The 22707-nt window shown below is 43.4% G+C and overlaps 1 protein-coding gene across 1 annotated transcript in view; it reads left to right on the top strand.

The window, feature by feature from the left end:
* The first annotated feature begins 4068 nt into the window (after positions 1–4068).
* The window catches only part of CLUAP1 (clusterin associated protein 1), a 93946-nt gene continuing 75307 nt past the window's right edge, over positions 4069–22707 (top strand). The window contains exons 1-3 of the mRNA XM_054995016.1: positions 4069–4168; positions 6654–6765; positions 8130–8214. Coding sequence (XP_054850991.1) covers positions 4147–4168; positions 6654–6765; positions 8130–8214 — 219 coding nt within the window. The 5' untranslated portion in view covers positions 4069–4146. The remainder of the gene's footprint in view (positions 4169–6653; positions 6766–8129; positions 8215–22707) is intronic.

The following is a 22707-nucleotide window of genomic DNA, read 5'->3' as shown; positions in this document are numbered from 1 at the left end:
AAGTGCAAAGTGCAACATGTGAATCATACAAAATATACAAGGTCATAAACCACAATACATATTCAGTCAATTCAGTCAATGAACAAGAACAAGTCATTCAAATTATAAACAGTCCAGCTGGTGAGAGAAACGCTTCTTGTTTTCCATATGTCCTTTTCAAAGAGCAGACCATTCTTCAGATGGAAAAGGAGCTGTAATCAATCTTCAACAACAGCCTACGGGTCTTTCGCCAGCTGATTTTCAATTCCTGTTTCACACAACAAGCTTCATCACGGGCATGATTGTACAAATGGTCTCTCACAAGCCTTAATCATAACTCCCCGTTGGTAAGATCCGACAGAGCATATGGAAAACAGTAAGTGTTTCACCAGTTGGACTGTTTATAATTTGAGTGACTTGTTCTTGTTCATTGACTGAATTGACTGACTATGTATTGTGGTTTATGACCTTGTATATTTTGTACGATTCACATGTTGCACTTTGCACTTTAAAATTTCTAAAAATTTCTAAAAGCCTGAAATATACATAAAAATTGATATAAGTATTTAGATAATTTTTCTGCCTCCTTGTGGTAGTTGGTGTGTTTACTAGGCAAACTTGGGCAGTTGCCCAAGGCACCAAAGCTGGGGGGAAGGCAAATGAGTTAGAGGGCCACAGCCATGCCTAGAGGTTTAGGGCGCAGGATGGAGAGGGAGCTGAACCAGCAGTCCTCCAGTGCTTGTCTATCAATCAGAAGTACTCCCGACTCAAGTAAGGGTGTTTAGGATTGCAGCCCTTGGAATGAGCTGGTTGATGTTTCATTATGTTTGTGTATGTAGGTTGAATGGGGGATGGCACCAAATCCATTGTTCACCTAGAGTGCCAAAAACTCTGCCCTCAGCATTATATAACTGTCTTTAAGGATTCAGATTTTTCTAAATCATTCCCGACTCTTATAAAAGACAATCCAATTAAAATACTACTTAATCTTTGATAGATTCTCTTATACTTTTTGCAGCAAATCATATTCTATTCAAATATAACTCAATATATTCTGAACTGAAGACAACTTTCCATGCTGATTTCCCGCTCCCCACCCCAATCCTACAGGGATATGTGCTTGTGAGAAGAATCTGCATTCTCTATAGCAGATGAACTGATGTTTTAAATAATCTTACATGAGAAAGTTGTCAAATTACTTGCGTATAAATGTTACATAATAAAAATACTGTTATTATAAAATGTTGCTGGTCAGGAGGGGGAGTGAAATTCCTGCTATTTATGTCTTGATTGTCCTTATTTTCTTATCTTTTAAAGCTCCCCCCGCCAGCTCTACTCTTCTAAATGCCAAAAAAGAACAGAACCTACATCTAATATCTTGTCCAGATTAACTTCTGTGAATTACTAGATATTGTTCACAAGTTCTCTTTTGCAATCTTAAGGGCTCAAATTTTGCTTTTTTTTTTAAAAGCTGAAATTCTTGGGTTATCCAATTCTACATCTTATTTTTGTCTGTGCTATGTGTTAACAGAGTTCTGGTATACATCCAGCTCTTAACTCCACTGTCTCCATGTATTGTCGAAGGCTTTCACGGCCGGAGAATGATTGTTGTTGTGGGTTTTCCGGGCTGTATTGCCATGGTCTTGGCATTGTAGTTCCTGACATTTCGCCAGCAGCTGTGGCTGGCATCTTCAGAGGTGTAGCACCAAAAGACAGAGATCTCTCAGTGTCACAGTGTGGACACTGAGAGATATAAATGACCTGCCAACATCTTTTCCACACTGTGACACTGAGAGATCTCTGTCTTTTGGTGCTACACCTCTGAAGATGCCAGCCACAGCTGCTGGCGAAACGTCAGGAACTACAATGCCAAGACCACAGCAATACAGCCCGGAAAACCCACAACAACCATCCACTGTCTCCTTTGGTGAACATGTCTCTCCCCCCACCACCACATGCAAGAGAGAATGACATTTCTCTGTTTTGCATGAGAAATTCAGGAGTAAAGTCATATGCTGTGGGAATTAGGTGATGCATAGTTCAATCCTAAACAGAGTTACTCCAGTCTAAGGCCCCTGATTTCAATGAGCTTAGACTGGAGTAACTCTTCTTAGGATTGCACTGTCAGCTTGGGTGGGCTTGAGCTTCCCTGCAGGCAAGAACATTCTTGTGATAAGCAACTGGAGGGCAGCTTCGCTGTACACAATTGCACACAAAATCATGTACTTTGAATTGCACTTTCCCTTGAAAATGAGGGTAAAAGGCAGGACTTCTATAATATGCAAACCCTCACCCGATGTTTACGGTTCATAAGTGACACTGGAAAGGGGAAGGATGGGGAGTTCTTTATCTGTAGATGCCTTTTAAAAAAGAGCCACTTCCCCCTGCCTGTAGCTCAGTTCAAGTGGCAATTTTAAATTGGGGATGAACTCTCTGGAACATATTACACAGTGGAGACCTGGATGCTCTTGTAACTCTATTACATTCAGAGAACTCTTTTTTTAAAAGCCTTTGCCATGAATGTCAAGACAAAGCAAAGCTGCAGAGCAGAACCAAGGATAAGGTGGATTCAGCAGGTAATCTTTGCTGCTTGTGAGAGACAAACAAACGACAGAGTGAATGTAGAAATGAGAATTTTCCAAGCCACTGATCTCAGGTTCAGAGTGAAGGCATTCCTAATGGGCACGAGCATCAAAGAATGCCACAGTTCTTTGGCTCATGAAGAAACTTGGAGGGAGAGGGAGGTTGTGTGGCTCCTCTGTCTGCCCCCTTGACCCCAACTTTATTTGGGAAGATTGGCCCCTTTGTTCTAAAGTTATTATCATGTAGTTTCTGGAGGGATCAGAGGTGGCTTCTGTTAAGCAGCTTACAATGCAACCAGGGAGGGCTGGGGTAGCTGGAGGATTCATAAATGTTTGGATACTGTCTGGAAGCTGAAAGTTTGTTAGAAAATAATCTTGGCCTTATTTCAAGGATGGATGACTTCCACCATAGTAGAAGGATCTCGAAGCAGAAACTTGTGCCATTGATTTAAAAGAGTAATATGTATTTAGGGAGGGGGTCTCAGATGTTTCACTAAGGAACCATAGACTTCACCATTATGTTCCCTTACATATTATCTGTTGCTTCAAATATGGACTCCTATATACTACCAGTGCTTCATGTTGTTTAATGTCAGTCCTAGAATTGATTATGTTCTGTTTCAGCAATTCTTCAACCCCATATTGGATCCTTGCTAATGCTGTCTTTGTAAACTTATATTCATTTACCCTACAACATTGTTTATGGAAATGTCCTTGACTCTGTATGGAAATGCCTGCCCTTGTCTTTGCTACTGATCATACTGATCCTCACACTATGTAATCCGCTTGAGTCTCAGTGAGAAAGGCGGACTATAAATGACATAAATAAATAAAAATAGTAAGACTTATAAAATGTACGTTACAGGTATAGAATTCTCAGTTATGCACATTTGGAAACAAATAAAAAGAAATTATTTGTTTTTTGTGTGTCACATGAACATTTATTTTCAGAGTTTTTACTTACATTTCTAGTGGTACAATGTTTGCTTAAAAACCGCCATCATGTTCTAACTTCTCAAACCTTTGATCATGTTTCCTCACAAGTGTAAAAGTTGAAAAGATTTTTTTATAAGCAAAATGGCAAAAGTCAGCATTCCTGTGAAAGACCAAAGACTGCACACAGCGTACAAAAGAGGCGCAACATTATAAAGGTATTTCAGTGTATCTGTTTATAGGAAGCTGCACTATAGCTGATATGCAATAGATTAGCACCCTGTTGTATTTGCAGCCATTACTTGTCTATGACAGGATTGGTGCTTTTCTAGAAGTCTTCTGGAGCTGTACTTTACAAAACTCACCTATAACTGAGGAAGATGTTAGAAATATTGAATACTGTAAAGAATTACATATGTTTCCATCGACCGAGCCGCGCCCGTTCCTCCTCAGCCGGCCACCTTCGTTTCGGTTCTTCCTCCGTCTTCTTGACGCGCCGCTCCTTCGCCTGGTTGCGCTTTTTGAGCCCAGCGGCTCGCCGTAGAGCCGTTGCTATCGTTACGGTGGCGGCGGGGCCTGGTCTTGAAAAGCGGCTCGCTGAAGCCTTGCCTATCGTAGTTTAAACCGAACGCCCCGGGCTAGAGAAACCGAGATGTCTTTCCGCGACCTCCGTAGTGAGTCGAGCGGCATTTATCTGCAACGGAGGTTTCTCCGTGACGGGGGCGGGGATGGGGGTGGCGAACGGGGTCGTGGCTCGGGCTCGGCTCCGGTCCCGTTGTTCATCTTGTGTGCCGAACTTCGTCTCGCCTTTCCCGCAAGGAGCTGAAGGGTGTTTATGTGGGTTTCTTTCCGTCCCTCACAACAACCCTGCTGGGTAGACTAGGTTATCCATCCCCTCTTTCTAGCTAAGGCTCGCCACAATGCCAAGGAGGCTCAGCCCCTAAACGTACTAGGTCTCTATGCTATATTTATCAGGTACTTACTGTTCCCTTCCTCAGAGTGGCAAGTGGGGTTTCTCCCTGATTCCTTTTAACAACAATCCTGTGAGGTAGGCTAGGTAGAGAGAGGGTGACTGGTCAGCTAATGAGTGTGTGTGTGTGTGAAGAGTGCCCTCAAGTCATAGCTGACTTAGGGCGACCCCTGGTGGGGTTTTCATGGCAAGAGACTAACAGAGGTGGTTTGCCATTGCCTGCCTCTGCAACCCAGGCCTTTGTTGGAGGTCTCCCATCCAATTACTAAACAAGGCCGACCCAGTTTAGCTTCTGAGATCTGATGAGATCAGGCTTACCTGGGCTATCCAGCTCAGGGCAATGAGTTAATGAGCCAGGGTTAAACAGAGGAAAAAAGAGTTAACTTTTATTTACAAAAGTAACAACCAAGGAGTGAGTCAAACATAGGGATACATTGTTCTTATAATATGAATTCATCTTCCCACACTATCATAATAGAGGTTACAAACTTACAATACAATATAATAGGTGTCAACGGCTAGTTATTCTTACTGCTTCCTTCAGCAACCTAAAATCCTTCTCCCCTCTCTAACTGTTCTAGTGGATCTCAACGGCCAGGAACCCAATATTCCATCAGGCCCCATTGGCTGTTTGTTGGGAGAGGCAGAACTGGATCTGTCACAAAATCCAGTGTCTTTTAGCCTATCTCAAAGGGTTGTTGTGAGGATAAAATGATAGTGAGGAGAACTAGGTACACCACTTGAAGTTCCTTGGAGGGAGGGAGTGATAAACATGAAGAGTGAATTAGACTGAGGCTGCCCTTCCCTCTTATTGTCATTCCCTCTTTGTTTCTTCTGTCTGCATCATCAAAATTCAAATTGCATGTGCCTTGGAGCGTGGATCTTGGTTGCGTATTAAACTCTTTTAAGTGCCATTTAAGTTGATGGTTCAATATAAATAATAGGGTTAGGGTACCCAATTTATGACCCATGTCTTAAGATGAACATCAGAGCCATTTAAAAATCTTCCTATAATTGCGTGGGTTTTTCTTTTTAAAAAATCTGACATCTATGCACAGCCCGGCTCAGTTTATTCTTCTCAGATATATGATCATGTTTCTGTGAACCCCAAGTGATAAACACCATTCTTCTGGTTAATGAACTGCAGAATCAGCAGGGTGACATTGGATTCATTTGCATTTGTTGGTGCCTCATGCTCTGAAATATGGGTGCGTGGGATGCGTGGTGCTCTGAAGAGATACAGCTGCAAAGGCTATGTGCTACTTCTGTGCCAGCATAGGGTACATTACTTATTGCCCAAGAGCTCTGGCTGTGGGAGCAGGTCATGTGTGTGAGAGAAAGAGGAGAAATAAGACGTACGCAACTGAATCTTAAATTAGAACAATGTGGTATAAAATGATACCATCTTGACAATGCATCTGTGAGCAGTGCAGACCCAATCCAAAGCTGCATGTATCATGTGTGTCCAAAGCATACCCAGGGTACATCCAAATGGCAGACTTACTCAAACGCTGAAACAGCTGGCTTAATCTTTCAGAGATGCCAATGCTTAAGGGAGTCTTAGAAGAGGCTCAAGATAGAGACCACTAAACTTCACATACACTGGATCCCCGTCCCACCTCAAACTGTGACACAGCAGCAATTTTGAATTCTGTCTCTCTCTTAGAGTTCCCCCCTCCTTATCTTGCATGCTCATCTTTAAAAAATGTTAAGAAAATAATGGTGGTTATGTTGCTGCTGATACAATCTGCTTTGGTCAACATGTGCCAGTTTTGATTTTCAACCCACCGGGTGAAGAGCTTGTTTGATAGTTTGACTGTCTTGCTATGCTATGGATACAGAAACGGAAGCGGCTCATGAGACTCCAGGAACGAGGAATGGGCAATCCTGCCATTTGGATGTTTGCAGGGCTTCAGTTATATAGTAGATTGGTCTATATTCTAGTTTTAACTTTCTATGACTTTCTGGAAGACACGCTTTAGTATAAATAATTGGGGAAATATCTATCCCTCATAGGAACATTTAATTGAAAAGCCATTTTTATTCATTACGATATGGTTTTCTTTTTGTAAACATTGGCATTTAGATATTTTTTTTTTAGTGCACTTGGCAACTTGGAGGTTTAAGGCAATGCAGCTGTGATGAATGTCTGTTAAAAATAAAAATGAAAATATTTGTTTTTCTAAAAGATTTTACCGAGATGATGAGGGCTTTGGGCTATTCCCGGCTCATATCAATGGAAAATTTTCGCAGTCCAAACTTCTTACTGGTTTCAGAAATACTCCATTGGCTGGTGAAAAGGTTGGTAATTCATCATCATTTGTTGATTTGTTTAGTTTCTTTATAGCCCACCTTTTAGTGAGAGAAGTGAATAAAGAAACATCAGAGCCAGCTTATGAATCTAAAATTGGTGTGTGATTCTCTCTTGCATATATAGCACATGCCACCACAGCATACCTCTGCTTGTGTAGGTGTGAACATGCTTTGTTGCTTAGAGTTGCATTCCATGACTTCTAGAAGCTCTAGAAGGAGTGACGTACATTGAAGGGAGGGGGGAGAATTTTCAGAACTTTGAATTTGATAACACTAATGCAGAAGAACTCAAGTCCTTCATGCCTCTCCTTGTGGAACATCTGGTCAGTTACTATGAAAAGCTTGATTAAAGGGACTTTTATCCTGATCCTTCCAGTTTGGTTCTTCTGGTGTTCACTGAAAACTGTTGGGAATTCCACACTGTGACATAGTTTAACGGGAAAGTAACGCATAACAACATTTATTTTATTTAAAATATTTATACACACACCATTTTTTCCTTTTTAATCCATTCTTTTTCTTTTTAATAACCTTTACTACTGCTTCTGTTCCTAACAGACCTTTCTTGTGGCATTTTGCATGAGGGTAGGGAGACAGAGTAAGGTTTCTTGGCCATGTTAGCTTCTTTGCCTGAGTGATTAGCTAAGAGCCAAACTACAAGTGACGCCTTACACAGGTTGGACACTTGTCAGCTTCCCTCAAGTTTTGATGGGAAATGTAGGCGCCCTGGTTTTACAGCTTGGCTGTCCATTACAGCTGCAAGACCAGGACGCCTACGTTTCCCATCAAAACTTGAGGGAAGCCGACTAGCGTCCAACCTGTGTCAGGCGTCACTTGTAGTTTGGCTCTCATTCAATTGCTTCCCAGTGCAGAGAAGCAACAGAATTGTTTGCTCCCTGAAGACTGGGCCGGGGCAGTGAATCATGGAGAGATGCAGCACGTCCTCCCCTCCTGTGAGTGGGTCCTGGAGTTCAGTGCTGTCAGTAATTATTTCACGGATGTATTTCTTGCAGCACACCAGTCATTAGCTGAACCCTTGCTTTCCTGCCGGTAGATGATCAGTTTGCTAATCCCTTTTGTAGCTGACTGACTTTAACATGCTTTGTTTTTTCAAATGAAACAATCAACGCTGGTTTATTTGTTGTTATTACTTGTGACCCTGAAGCAATACACTTGAGCGTGAGCAGCAAAACTCAGTTCGGACTATTTTTTTCTGTGCTAGGTAAAGTTAACGTTTTTGTAAAACTTCCTCAAGGTATAAAGAAAATATCTACCTTTTAATCTGCATGTCTCTGCCTGCTTGCAGAGTCAGTCAATGTGCCTTCTAACACTACAAATGTTTCCATTTGCAGATATGATCCTGAGACCGATATCCCTTCAGATGTGGAGACAGAGCAGGATCGGGTCTTTTTCATTAAGGCGGTTGCTCAGTTTATGGTAAGTCTGTTCAGGAATGTACAATGAACTTATTTATTTCAGGGCTTGATTTGGAAGATAGGGGGACCAGGTCCGACTCTTAGTTTTGCCTGAATGTTGCTTGCTTATCCCTCATGTGAGCTTCAAAAGAGCTTCAGACAGACCAAGGTAGTTAAGTCCTGCCTGACTTGTGAGTGAACGTGCTCCCATTTGGTATGGCCAGTTTGGGATTGTTTTGGAAAAGGGAAGAATTCACAGTGAGTACAAGGGCAAATGATACACAGACGCCCAGTACACAAGAACAGAAAGGCTCTGTGGAAATTGCAATCTTGTCTGCTTCAGCTGGTAATGGAAAATCTGTCAGTCTTCAACCAACTTCTAATACTATTTCTGTTTCCCTGACTGCCAGTTCAGTATGAAAGCAGCTTGATGGATGTGTTTTTCCACATGGTCTCGGTTGTTCTGAAAATGCTGGTGCAGAGTAGACGCAGCTGTAGGTTGCATTTTGCCAGCAGCAAATTTCCTTGGAATTCGCCTTCCTTTACACGTGTGGCTCCGGGGTCAAAAGAGGCCAAAGTGAAGTCTGTGCTGTGACTCTGTCAGGTCTGCTTGCCCATCCTATCTTGTCATAAACAACCGTTTTTGGCTTTGCAGTAAGTAAACTCATGCTCTGAACTGTGTTCACCGAACTCCCAGTACGGTGTGTAGCTGAGCCCTGAGCATAAAGCTGGCCCCTAAAGAGGGACCCGTCTGCTCCTGGAAGTTGTCTTCCTAAGAGTTGTGGATTGTTGAAAAAGATGGGTTGGGTTGCTTTTTAAAGCTGTTTGGTTGGTTCGAGCAGTTGCCAGGCAAAGGCTCAGTAAAGCAATACTGTGGTTTATTTTAAGCATGATTAGTTTGTGAAACTAGGATTTGGCTCAGAAGTCCTGGGTTGCCTTGCAAATGCCAATGTAATCATCATCTCCTTTGCTTTTCTTGAAGAAACTTGGCTTTGCTTCTGGTTGACCAATTAGTCACTTATGTGGAGAGCCTCTAAAAAGTCCCCAAAGACAGCATCAATCAACAGCTCCCACGCTACTGTATAAAGCCGTCCATAGGAAATAACAATCGCTGGTGCTTATGGGGTATCTCTGAAACAGGCAGCCTCCATTCCTCTTAGAATCATGCTACATAATGAGCATAGTTCATTAAAAATATATATGAAAAAGTAGCACACCTTGGTTTTCCCATAGAAATCTGGCTGGTATCCCAGTTAAGGTAGTGCTAGGGAGCAAGCCAGGCAGGGTTTTTTTTTCAGTTGGAACGCGGTGGAACGGAGTTCTGGAACCTCTTGAAAATGGTCACATGGCCGGCGGCCCCGCCCCCTGATCTCCAGACAGAGGGGAGTTTAAACTGTGCTTGGTGGCGCAGAGGGCAATCTCAACTCCCCTCTGTCTGGAGATCAGGGGGCGGGGCCACCAGCCATGTGACCCATTTTCTCCAAGGGCAACCTACTGAGTTCCACCACCTCTTTTCCCAGAAAAAAAGCCCTGAACCCAGGGTTAACCCAAGATGCCTGTGTTCGTATGTCGCACAGAACAATAGTTAAGACTAATGATGGTTTGTAAACAAACTTCAAACCATGGTTGCAGATCCTGATTTGATTTCCCCAACAAAATATAGTTATTGGAATGGCCCTTGTTTAGACAATTGCAGTAACTATAATTTGTGTAAAACCCTGATTTTCCATGACGTCTAAACTGAGCCAGAGGCAGCACATCTTTTAGCTGTGTCTGTTGGCACAACTTTCTGTTATCTATTATATAAAACTTCTCTGTGGTAAATGGGAGGGGTGACTTAGAGGTTGCGATCCCCCAACCTCTAATAGAAGAACCAAATCAAAGGCACGGTCTAAATAATTCACTAAATTGCTTTGGACCTGAGAGTCTTGCTGCCAAAGTCTGGGGGACTCTATAAGCGCTGTGTTTTGAACCTCTTTTTGCCTTGTTAAAGCTCTGTGCTGTGTTTGAAACATCCTCATGTTGGAGCACAGCAGGGCTTTGTTCTCTGTGTCTTGTGTGCCCTGGCTATTCTTCATTCCATTCCTTTAGAAAACGGGATTTGGAAGCCTTAAATTTAACAAGGTAGGCTATTTGCCAACATGTAATATGGCCATCAAGGTGTGCGACTTTTTTAGCTATATTTTTAATGAACTGCGCTCATTATGTAGCATAATTCTAAGAGGAATGGAGGCTGGCTGTTTCAGAGACACCCCATAAGCACCAGTGATTGTTACTTCCTATGGATGGCTTTATAGAGCAGCATGGGAGCTGATGATTGATGTTGTCTTTGGGGACTTTTAGAGGATCTCCACGTAAGAGACTAATTGGCCGACCAGAAGCAAAGCTGAGAGCCAGTTTGGTGTAGTGGTTAAGAGCGCAGGACTCTAATCTGGAGAACCAGGTTTGATTCCTCGCTCCTCCACTTGAAGCCAGCTGGGTGACCTTGGGTCAGTCACAGCTTCTAGCTCTCTCAGCCCCAGTCATCTCACAGGGTGTTTTGTTGTGGGGATAATAATGACATACTTTGTAAACCATTCTGAATGGGTGTTAAGTCATTCTGAAGGGCGGTATATAAATCGAATGTTGTCGTCATCATCATCATTTTGGTTTTACCTTAGCTGCTTGGCATTCAGGTTATTTGACTTGCTTAAGAGGCAGTTTCTGCAAGGATCTGCCAAGTGACTTCCCAAAAGACTCCACTGTGTTAAAGCTTTATTGGAAAGTTGCTAGAATCATGGTCTTACTGGATTCATTGTTAGGAATGAAGCACAAACAAGTATCAAGAACATATATCATTCGCAGGCTAGCACCCCCCACCCCCCTTTCCTGGTTGCTGGCTAATTCCGCTGGCAAGGGAGGACATACAGGGTTTCAAGGTCATGTGGGCTCCTTTCTCAGCGGCTAGGAGCAAGCATAGTCTAAGAGAGAGAATTCCAGGAACAACCAGATTCACATTCCATGAGAGTGAAGAAACACAGCTGTAACGGATAACCGTAACATCCAACCCCAACCTTCAGATATGGGTATGGTAGATGCTGCCTGCATTCTGACATCCTGCCTTCCCAAAAATCAATCTCCCCCCAGTTTCCACAGATAATTTTTGTGAAAGTTTTTTTAATCAACTTAGGAGCTTGGACGTCTGTTGGATTTTAGGAAAATACTTTCATTGGATGAGATAATACAATACTCCCTGCTTTAGTTTAGAGTCCAAAATCAGTTCAGTTTCGTGGTGGGGCGGTCCTTCCACCATGATAGGCAGCAGAGCTGCCGGCTCAGGGTGCCATTTATCTGGCCCTGGGTCCTTTTTTAGAAGACTGAAGTGGAATACCAGGTTTACCTGTTTCAGGTTTTTAGGCAGTTCCAGCTCCACGGTTACATCGTTAATTAGACGGACCACCTTGAAGGGCCCTAGGTATTTCCACTGCAACTTTTTGCTTGGTTGAGCTCCTAAGGAGGGGGCTCTCTTTTTGTCTGCCTGCCGTTTATAATCCATTTTAGTTTGCTCCAGAGTTTGCTTTATAATGTCCCATTGATTTATAATGTCAGTCCACTATTGTTTTAATTCACCTCCCTTTCCAGCTGGGTCAGGTTCTAACAGGGGCATGGGCGTTTCTTCAAATCCCTATGTTACCTTAAAGGGGGTGGCTCCAATAGAACTGCGTACACTAATGTTATAACAATATTCGGCATAGGGAAGAAAATCCATCCAATTATCTTGTTGATAGTTGATAGAGCATCTCAGAAATTGTTCCAATATCTGATTTGTGTGTTCAGTTTGTCCATCGGACTCGGGGTGATGGGAGGAGCTGAATCCCTGTTCAATCCCAGTTACTTTCAGGAGCTCCCGCCAGAAGTTGTCAATGAATTGACTCCCCCTATCTGATATGATCTTGGTTAGGAAAGAATGCAAACGTGCAATATGTTGCATGAACAAGCTGGTCAGTTTCTTTGCTGTGGGGATTTTAGAGCAGGAAATGAAGTGACCTTGCTTAGAGAACAGATCCACCACCACTAGAATCACTGTCTTCCCTTTACTAGGGTGAAAATCTGTGATAAAATCCATGGAAATGGTAGCCCAGGGTCTGGAGGGAGTCTCCGATGGCTGCAGCAATCCTGGAGGTTTTCCTCCCCTCTTTTCCCCCATCACACACACTTGACAATTGGATCCATATTGAGAAATGTCTTTTCTCATTCCTGGCCCCCCAGATTGTCGTTGAGTGAGATGTAATGTTTTGACGAACCTGAAATGCCCAGCTAATTTGTCACCATGGAACTTTTTAAATATTTCTCCCTGCGGTGTCTGAGGAATATACAATCGCCCCTGATGATACCAGCATCCATACTCCCCCTTCACTAAAGGTTCCTGTAAAGCTTGTCCCCCCTCCTTTTCGATTTCTGCTTTCACTCGCTCCAACCATGAGTCAGGAGGGTTTGGAGGAGGTTTACGAGTTTGAGATCGTGTTACAACGCCTCCTAGTTGGCTGGGTGTAAACATTGTGTCAGTAATCTCCTCCCTCTGACTCTCATGCTGAGGGAGGCGGGACAGTGTGTCTGCAAGGATGTTTGATTTCCCTGGAAGATGCTTAAGAGTGAATTGAAACTTGGAGAAAAACTCCACCCACCTGAGCTGTTTTGCACCTAGCTTTCTGGGTGTATGGAGAACTTCCAAGTTCTTATGATCTGTCCATATTTCAAATGGTACTTTTGCACCAATGTCTCCAAGTAGAGAGTGCTAGTTTTACAGCAGCTACCTCTTTATCCCACACTGACCAGTTTCTTTCAGTCTCAGAGAATTTTTTTGAGACATAAGCAAAGGGGTGCAACTCACTGTCTGAGCCTTCTTGTAGAATTGCCCCCCTCCCCTCCCATGGCAACATCACTCGCATCAATTTGAACAATGAACTTTTTATTCTCATCAAGGTGACACAGTATGGGTTCAGAGGTAAATAGTTCCTTTAATTTCTCAAATGCTTGCCGGCACTCCATAGACCAGGTCAGTTTAGCTCCTGGCTTTGTTTCTCCTGGCCCCTTTCCCTTAGTTTTTAACAGATCAGTCAAGGGCAGGCCAGTCTCGGCAAAATTTCTAATAAATGGTCTATAGAAGTTTGAAAAGCCCAGGAGTGATTGTAACTGGTGTCTTGTTTTCCAAGCCTCCCACCTGCACTTTGGCTGGATCCGTCCCCAGCCCCTTGCCTGATACTCCATACCCCAGGAAATCTAGTTCCTGCTTGTGAAATTCACACTTGGAGAGTTTTGCATACAATCGGTTCTGGTAGAGGGCAGTCAGCACCTTCCTGACTAATTTGACATGTGATTCATCATCACGATTATAAATTAACACGTCATCCAGATAAATGACCACCCCTTTGTACAAGTGCTTGTGCAAAACTTCATTAATCAAGTTCATGAAGGCGCCACGTTCCCCTTGGAGTCCAAACGGCATGACCAAGTATTCACATTGGCCCAGAGTGTTATTGAACACTGTTTCCCATTCATCCCCCTCTCTGATTCTCACTCAAAAGTAAGCATCTCTTAAGACCAGTTTGGTAAAGATTTTCCCTTTGGCAACAACTCTAAGTAGGTCCCTAATGAGGGGTAGGGGATACGTATTTGACATGGATACTGCATTTATTCCGTGGTAGTCAGTGCAGTATCTTAAAACCCCATCTTTTTTCTTGCAAAACAGCACTGGGGCAGCATGGAGGGAGCTCGCTGGGCAGATGAAACCTCTCTGTAAGTTCTTCTCAATAAACTTTCTGAGCTCACCGCACTCAGCAAGGCTCATAGAATACAACTTTCCCTTGGGAAGATCCTGCCCTGGGATTGACTCAATGGCACAGTCAGTGGGGCAGTGTGGGGGAAGTTTGTTAGCTTCCTCCTCTTCAAAAACTTGCTTTAAGTCCTGGTACTCGTAGGGGATCCCTTCAATCTCTTCCCTTGTTAAGCACACAGCAAAGGAGGTGGGGTGGCACCCCACTGAGTATTCCACACGTGTTCCTGGCACTCCACACATGCTCCTGCAGGGAAGCAAAGGCAACTTGCCTTCCACTGCACATATGGATCATGGTCAAAAAGCCATCTGACTCCCAACACCACTGGGAACTTTGCAGTGGGACTGATAATAAAAACTCTTTCCTCCCAATGATTTCCCATTCCCACTGGGGTTAACTCAATCTCATACGTACAAGGGGTTCCCTTCATTGGAGACGCATCCATTTGCTCAAATTGGAGCGGCTCTGATAGTTTAACTAGACCCAGTCTAGGGCAGGGGAGAGTAGATCTCAACTGCATCTAGAATCAATCAGGGCTCGAACCCTGATGTGGGTTTTTCACCTCGGATGCACTAGGGTGATGGGGATAAAAAAACAAAGCTCCTCTTGGTCTCACCCGATTTGGCACCAGCTCTTTTGGAACCTGCCGGCTGGCACCTTTCACAGCAGGTCCCTGCCTTTTCCCGCCAGCTGTACCTTCTCGCTAGCTGGCAGCACTACCCCTCTCCTCTTTGGATGACTTGGCCAGCTCTGGCCACTGAGCACCAGTTTTGCCTCTGGAAGCACCTTCCTTCCACTAGGGCATTTGACTGCGAAGTGGCCAGCTCTACCACATTTTAAACAGTGCCCTTGTTCCAGCCTTCTCTCCTTCTCAGTCGAGTGGAGTGGTCCTCTCCCCCTCTGCTTGTCTTCCTCTACAGCTTCCAGAGGCTTTCCAGCTTGATGCTGAAGGCGGAGCAGCTTTACCACTTGCTCCCAGTTCTCAGTCTCACATGCCAACTGAATCCACCTTAGTAGGGTTCATGGATCATCTTGGACCATTGCTTTGGCCATTAGGTCTGGGTTCAAGTCAGCACGAAAGAATTCTACGTTCACTGATTCAGTCCAGTCTGGCACTTTGGCAGCACACACCCTGAATTCTGCTGCAAACTCATGCACTGGCCGTTTCCCTATCGCATGCACTTCAGCCTAGTTCTTGCATTCTCCCCGTCAAGGGGATCTTTGTACTGCGCCTGCATGGAATGCATAAATGCTCTCACGTGTTGAATCTCCGGGGCTTGAGCAGAGTAGAGCGTCACATACCACTTCGCTGCTTCTTCCCCCAACCAGGATCCCAAATAGCTCATCCGGCTTTTCCCGGCTTTGTCGGGAAAAGTGTCTCCCCACTCTCTCAGGAACTCTCTCGACCTAAGTGGTGAGGTACCAGAATGAATTTTGGTATTCAGATCAATTCTGCATTTGGCATCTGAATGCTAGGTTGGTCTGTATATGGATTTTAAAAGGGGAGGGATAATGGTATACCATACCAGCCTTTAAGGCTGAGATATGGTGATAAGTTCAGTATCAGTTTCATGGGCAGAAGCTGTATCAGTTCAGTTTATTACTATTGCAATCCAGGATCAGATTTTAAGTCAGTAGTACACAATAATATATGAAAGATATATTAGTTACATATCTAGCATATCTAGAAATTGAATACAACAATATACTTAAATAAATAATAAAAAATGTTGTTTACATTTCTTAAAAGAAGTTATAATATTTTGTCTGATTAACCTAGCCAGGGTGCAAAATCTTGCTACCTTAGCAGTAATTTCATTACAACAATCAGCTAAAAGGAGAATGAAATAAGATTGATTAGGTCTGCCTGGGCAGGCGGCAATAATTGGTGTAATGTATTTTATTTAGATCTCCTGATGATACTGGCAGTATAAAAGAACACGCTCAATTGTCTCTACCTGTCCAGGTTGACAGGGTCAGAAATGGTTTACATATGGAATATGAGCATCCCTCCAAAAGAGCAGAGGGGAGAACATTAAGTCAAGCTAAAGTAAAAGCTCTGTGATATGCTGGAAATTCCAATGGAAAAAAGATAACTGGGTGGAGCAAAATTTTGTTTTCTATTCCCCACTGCTGGGACATACAAGGTGAAATTATAAAAAATGATAAATATGATAAAAATGATAAATAAAAGGATAAAATGGGCACATTCAGGACAGTTTGAATCCTGGCTTTTGTCAGGATCTCATTGGCAGAGTTCTTCACCTGAACAATGTGGTGTCTTTCCTATACATCATGTCTAGAATTTGCTATGTTAAACTGTATAGCCGTCTAGTTTATTCCTTTTCATGTTTTGAGTACTGAACGACAGTTACGCCATGTTAATGTATTAGTTGTTAGCCTCTCCTTCCTTCCTAGCATTGCCGGACAGCTCCTTCCGTGGGAGAGAATGCAAGTTATCTTATGTCTGCAGCGCTGACCTTGATGTTCCCGCTTCCTCGTCTCCGCAAGCTCAGCCCTGGGAACTCTGAGGGGGGAGGATGGGAACCCAAGGGTTGAAATGTAATTGCTTTCCTCAGGCACCTCATTCCTAGCAAAGCCTACGGTCAGCCAGACCTGTCAAAGTTCTGGAATGTGGACCCAGGGCCTGTATGCTGTTTTCTAATAAACCTTTTCAAATCAAGAGACTTGGTCGTCTTGCAGAAGGGAAGAGAGCAGTAGCTAGCTAACTGGAATGCCACAGTCTGACAGCTTTGATCCATTTTCAGAAGGTCCAGGGAAGATCTAAAGCACACACTCATACAGCATAATGCTTTGGGGAGTTTGTAGAATATTTTTAGTGTTCACTGCACATACTTATTTGCAGCAGCCCTCATGACAGCCCCATAAGTAGACCAGTATTCTCTCCAGTCTGCCACTAAGAAGCTGAAGCTGAGATTGGTCTGTCGGAGTCTACCTAGTAGCTGAGACAAGGTTCAAACTAGTACCTATCTGGATCACAGCCACAGCATCTCCACTGAACTGCTGAAAGATCCAAGTGACATGCTGTTTGTGGTTACAGCCTAGTTCTCTACTTAAGTATGAAAAATACTGCTTTTTTTGTCAATATGAATTAGGAAAGACTGCAAAATGATACCCCAAGTGAAGCTTCTTGGAGAAATGCCTTGGACCCAAATATCCCCTACCGTTTGTACAAGGAGCATTCTGCTCACAGAAGGAATCTTTCCATGAGCGGAAGAATTTTTTCGTGATGGAGGAGCGCTGTTGGCTCCAACCCACTGCATTGTACTAGTTTTAAAGTATCTTTCTTCAAAAGTGATTCCGAATGCTCTTCTGCTGCTGTCCTAATGATACCACTTTACTTACTCATTGTTGACTAAAGCATCTCCAACAGAAACTGTAAAGGAGAGCATGAATACCATGCCTAGGTGAAGATAGTTGAGTAATGATTCTGTCTACTTTTGTGTTTCTCCTGAAGAAATGCACCAGGAAATACTATTGAACTTCTTTGCAGAGGCTGTTATTGTGGCAGCAGCAAAAATGGTCTAAACTTTAATTCCTCTGTATTTTGAGCTGAAGACCTGTTGCTATTTTAAGCCGTATGGAAAGTGTGCTATTTTCTATTTGACTGACTCAGTCTCTGTTCTCTTAACAAGCATTGATTTTCCTGCTTCGTGTTTTAAATGGATCTGAAATACTTGGTTATTAACGATACTTTCAGAACGCTTTTCATCAGCCTCCTAGCGAAGCTGACATTTTAGATTTCCTTTGAGTATCAAAATTATGTTTTCTTCAAAACTCTATACATGCTGTTGTCGTAACGCAGCTACTCATTGTTGAGAAAGATTTAAAAAAAAGAATTATGGCTGGTTTTGACTGAATTATAGCTTTTTTCAAAGAATTTTTGTTTGCCTACTTTCATTTGCATGTTCAACTGCTCATTTCTCGTCGCTATATATCTGGTTTCTGTAGCTTCGAAAGGCACCTCAGAATAGAGGATAAAAATTACTTAGGCCAACCTAGTCTGCAGATTCATCATGTTTTGGTCAACCACAATTTATTCTGTTGTTGTGTTTGCCACGGTAACAAGTGCGATGGGAGCGTCTTCCTCCTCCGTCCTTCAAGCAGCCCCTTGATAATCTCTCTTCTTCCATTTCCACATTTCTAAGTGGCGTCCTTTCCTCACTGAGTCTCTTGCTTCAAACCTCATCTGTGCCCTAACTCCTCCGCATCTTGGCTACCGTAGCTACCTCTTTCCTGCTCATTCCCCCCTGCTCTCCCCAAGAGAATGCTTTTTACTGTGCCCCTCTTCTCATGATCGCAACATGCCTCTCCTTGGAGCCATCCGCCGCCTCCCTGTTGCAATCTACATCAGCTTCAAGATTTCTGCCTGCTGATGTCTTCCCCAACAACTGCATGCCGACCTCTCCAATCCACCAAGTTTTAACAGACATCTGCAGAAATCGGTATATTGTGGCATATGTGATCACCTGCTAATGTCTGGGTGTCAGGCTGCCATTCAAGGGACAGCTGCTGGGACTGCTTCTGAAGTCTGCAACCCCTGCTCCCTACTGGCATTCTGCTTTCGTCTCCTGCATTCCCTGTTCTCTGTGCCTTTTCTCCTGCAGCTACTCATGCCTGGGCCATCCTCTGTAGTCTGTTGTAGAGAAGAGCTCTGAGGCATGAAGACTAAGATCTGATTTAGGGCAATGAGATTAGGAGACCACTCGATACCTCGATACCTGGAAGGGAAGGTCCTTAGTCTGCTGTAACCCACAAAGACTTGAACAACATGTCCTAGCCCCTCCATACTGGCATCTCTGGGGCTTCTGGTTGCTCTTTGACTGCTGATCAGATCTCTGTCATGCTCGCTTAAGCCCTCAGAACAGGGTGCACACTAGCATCCGTATTCCATACAGGACTCACCACACTGCTATTTCATTATGGATTTTAACTGATAGTAATTGCAGTGTGAATTCATTCAGGGATTTGGAACTGCTTCTCAAACCTTTTTTTTTTAAAGAAGAAGAAGAAAAGTCCTCCAAGTACAGCTGTGGTTGCATACTTTTAACAGTTGCAGGAGTCTGAATGCTGGTCTCACCTGCCTCTCTCTGGGGACCCTTTCTTTACATATCCATGGGGGCTGTATGTGAGTAAAGCCGGGTGGATGTGGTCCATTGTATAAGAGCACGTTCTAAAATCAAGCAAAGAAGAAAATGGTAAGAAATCCCAAAAAGATGTTTGCATGTTACGGGGTTTTATCACTGTGGTATGTTTTTTGAAACCAGATCTTTGATTTTCCTTTCATCTTCCTCTTTCAGATTATGTAACTGAACCTTGTTTGGCTAAAACCCAGTTTGACATCCTTTCCTTTTATTCCCTTAGAAGGTCATTGATTCATAAATCTTGAGCAGTGAAAAATACTTATTCCTTATTGGATGTAAGGGCTAAAAGGATTGAGACATATTTTGCAATTGCTAAGATAAATTTAGGATGCTTATTGCTAAGCAAAGGAGCCAATGTTTCTGAAGTATAAGGGGATAGTTGGTTAATTAATAGCTTAATATAATAATCCCTTATATTTTCAAAGAACCTACATTTGAGCAGGACATGAAAGGATGTATCAATCCTGTTATTATTAATAACAATAAAAACATTTGATTTATATACTGCTCTTGAGGACAACTTAATGCCACACTCAGAGCGGTTTACAAAGTCTGTTGTTATTATTATCCTTACAACAATCACCCTGTGAGGTGGGTGGGGCTGAGAGAGTTCTGAGAGAGCTGTGACTGACCCAAGGTCACCCAGCTGGCTTCAAGGTTACAAGGGCAAATTCTGTCGGAATAGGGCCAATTAAAAAATCTCCCCTGTAAAACTACCGTGGGTATAATATTCAGTCTTGCAAACAGTTTGCAGTATCATGGGATTAAACATATAGAGGGGTATTGATTTGAGGAAAGAAAGACCAAAAGTTAGGGGTGAACAAACTCTGTGGGCTCTCGAAATCAAGCTGCTGTAAGCGATTTCTAGGACACGGTTTTTAATCATAGAAATGCTTTGGATTTGCCCATATCAAAAATATCATCAATTGACATTTCAGCTATCATCAGTTTCTCATCCAGTCCTTTCATCCCTGTTGATTTGTGGGTATCCTGATTTAGAGCGTCTAACAAACCATCTTCAGCACAGAGCAATTTTTATCTGAGCCATAAAGAATAATGGGAGCCACTTTCAGCTTAAAAGTTTGCACTGCTCCAGGAATATGCTTCCCTGTTGTGGAAAAAACTGTTTATAGTGTTTGTGCATGGTTTTGCTTTATTAAGCGCTGCTCTAAATTGGTGTCACAGGCTGGGCCAGCCCAAGCAGGGTGGTTCAAGTCCAAGCACCAACACAAAGCCCAAGGGGAGTTCAAGGATCGAAAGCCAAGTCCAAACTGTGGTCAGAGCATGAACTAAACGCCAGGAGGGAGTCCAAGAGCCAGGTCAGGTACAGTCCAAGGTCAGTGGCCAATAGTGTCAGATCCAAAGGCAGACACAAGCAAGGTACCCAGCACACAGAGTGGTTGCAGGTAGTTTGACACTTTGCTTCCACACCTGGCAGTTCCCTCAGCTCAGCTTTTATAGCCAGGCATGGGTTACAGCCAGCTGCTGGGGCTCCATCCTACTGCTACTCATCATCGCTCTCCAGCAGCTGGTGTCGGTTCAGGAGACAAGCGCTGCACCATCTCTCCTGCAGCTCCAGCCTCAGCCTTTGTCTGCAGCGTTCTTTAGGCATAGGCGAACCTGGGGGGGGGGGGTGGAAGCCCCTAGCTGGGCTTCCCCTGTGGTGTTGGTAGTCCCTGACTGAGCTTCCCCTGTGGTGCTGGGGCTGGAGAGTACTGGTGGCTCTGCCTCAGCTGCTGGCTGTAAGCTCCGATTAGCCAGCAGCTGCAGCTTCTGATTACCAGCCTCTCCTGAGTCAGGGCTGGCTACATGGAGCTTCTCTTCTCCTGAGGAGTCCTGGTTGGCTACACAAAGCCCCTCTCCTCCTGAGGAGTCCTTGCTCTCACTGAGCCCAGACTGGGCCATGACAATTGGGGAGTCAGAGATCTGCTGAAAACAGAATCCCCAAATAAGAGAAGGTCTTGACTTGCTCAATATTGGATCTGTCGATTGACCATTGAGATGGGTTCCGTCTCTTAGCCTTGATGAAAACTAAGATCTTAGATTCTTAGCAGTTGATCACCAAGCTTTCTCGAGAGCAATAGTTGGAGAAAGATTGCAGGGCCCTTTGCAGCCCAGCCCTATTTCAGGACAGCATCATCTGCACAAAGCAGAATAGGTACACCAATCTCGGCTAATTATGGTGATTGGCAGCAACCATCAAAAATTGATGCTGCATCATTTAAGTATAAGTTGAACAAAAAAAGCACCAGCAAACATCCCTGACGTAACCCCGTTTCCAAATTTAATGGATGTTTAAGTTCCCCTCGTACCTACTTTGTACTTGAGCAGTCAAACTTGAATATAATCATTGAGCAAGTCCTAGAGCCCCATGGCACAGAGTGGTAAGCTGCAGTATTGCAGCCCAAGCTCTGCTCATGACCTGAGTTCAATCCTGGCGGAAGCTGGGTTCAGATAGCCGGCTCAAGGTTGACTCAGCCTTCCATCCTTCCAAGGATGGTAAAATGAATACCCAAGTTCCTGGGGGTAAAGTGTAGATGACTGGGGAAGGCAATGGCAAACCACCCCATAAGAAAAAGTCTGCCAAGAAAATGTCGTGATGCGACGTCCTCCATGGGTCAGTAATGACTCGGTGCTTGCACAGGGGATTACTTTTACCTAGAAATCTAGTTTAATTGAGTTTGTTCCACAATCTGGGACGATTTAAAAAATCGAAGGCCCCCTTAAGTTCAATAAAAGCTGAATATAATCACCCTCCCTTAAAAGAAGAATATTTCTCAGCTAAATGATTAAAGACCAGGCAATGGTCATATGTTGAAGAACCTCACATAAATCCTATCTGTTCATGCCCCAATAAGTTTTCTAATTCCATCCAATCCAAAATCATCTTCAGTAGTTAAAAAGAATATAGCTTTCCTAGAAAAGAAAGAAGCCTGATTGGTCGATAGCAGGATGGATCATGTCTAGAATCCGTTTTAAATATTGGGATAACAGAACGTTTCCATAAATCAGGTATTTGTCCACTGATGTCAATTTGAATAAAAACTTGGTCCAAAACTGTGGTCCACCATTGTGGATCAGCCTTAAATAGCTTGTTAGGAATTAGAGTAGAGCCTGGTGCTTTTCCTAGTTTTAATCTTTTGATAAGGAAAGTGACCACCTTGGTTAATACCTTAGGCCAGGATGTTGTTGCATCAAGAGAAATAATAGACGATATAATAGGCACATTGGCATTGCAGAATATCCCCTTAAAATTACTTTCCCATGTCAGAGGGGCTATAAAGCATGGGATTTTAGAGATTGAATTTATAGTGGTATTGACGATAGACCCAAAGGCCTTATTATCATTGCTGTAAATTACTGAGATAAGAAGTCCCCATTCCTTACTAAAGGCCATCCGTTTCCTCGTTTTGATCAGTTCTCTGTACAATTTTTAAAAATTTTGATATCCATGGGCACTAAAATGTACACAGTGTGAAAATGTTTACTCTTTGTGAGCGGAAACGTTACTTTCTGTGAAGGGCTTGTCAAGGCAAG

Source organism: Eublepharis macularius, chromosome 12, assembly GCF_028583425.1.
Source record: "Eublepharis macularius isolate TG4126 chromosome 12, MPM_Emac_v1.0, whole genome shotgun sequence".
NCBI classification, from domain to species: domain Eukaryota; kingdom Metazoa; phylum Chordata; class Lepidosauria; order Squamata; family Eublepharidae; genus Eublepharis; species Eublepharis macularius.
This window is presented reverse-complemented; position numbering and strand designations above follow the sequence as displayed.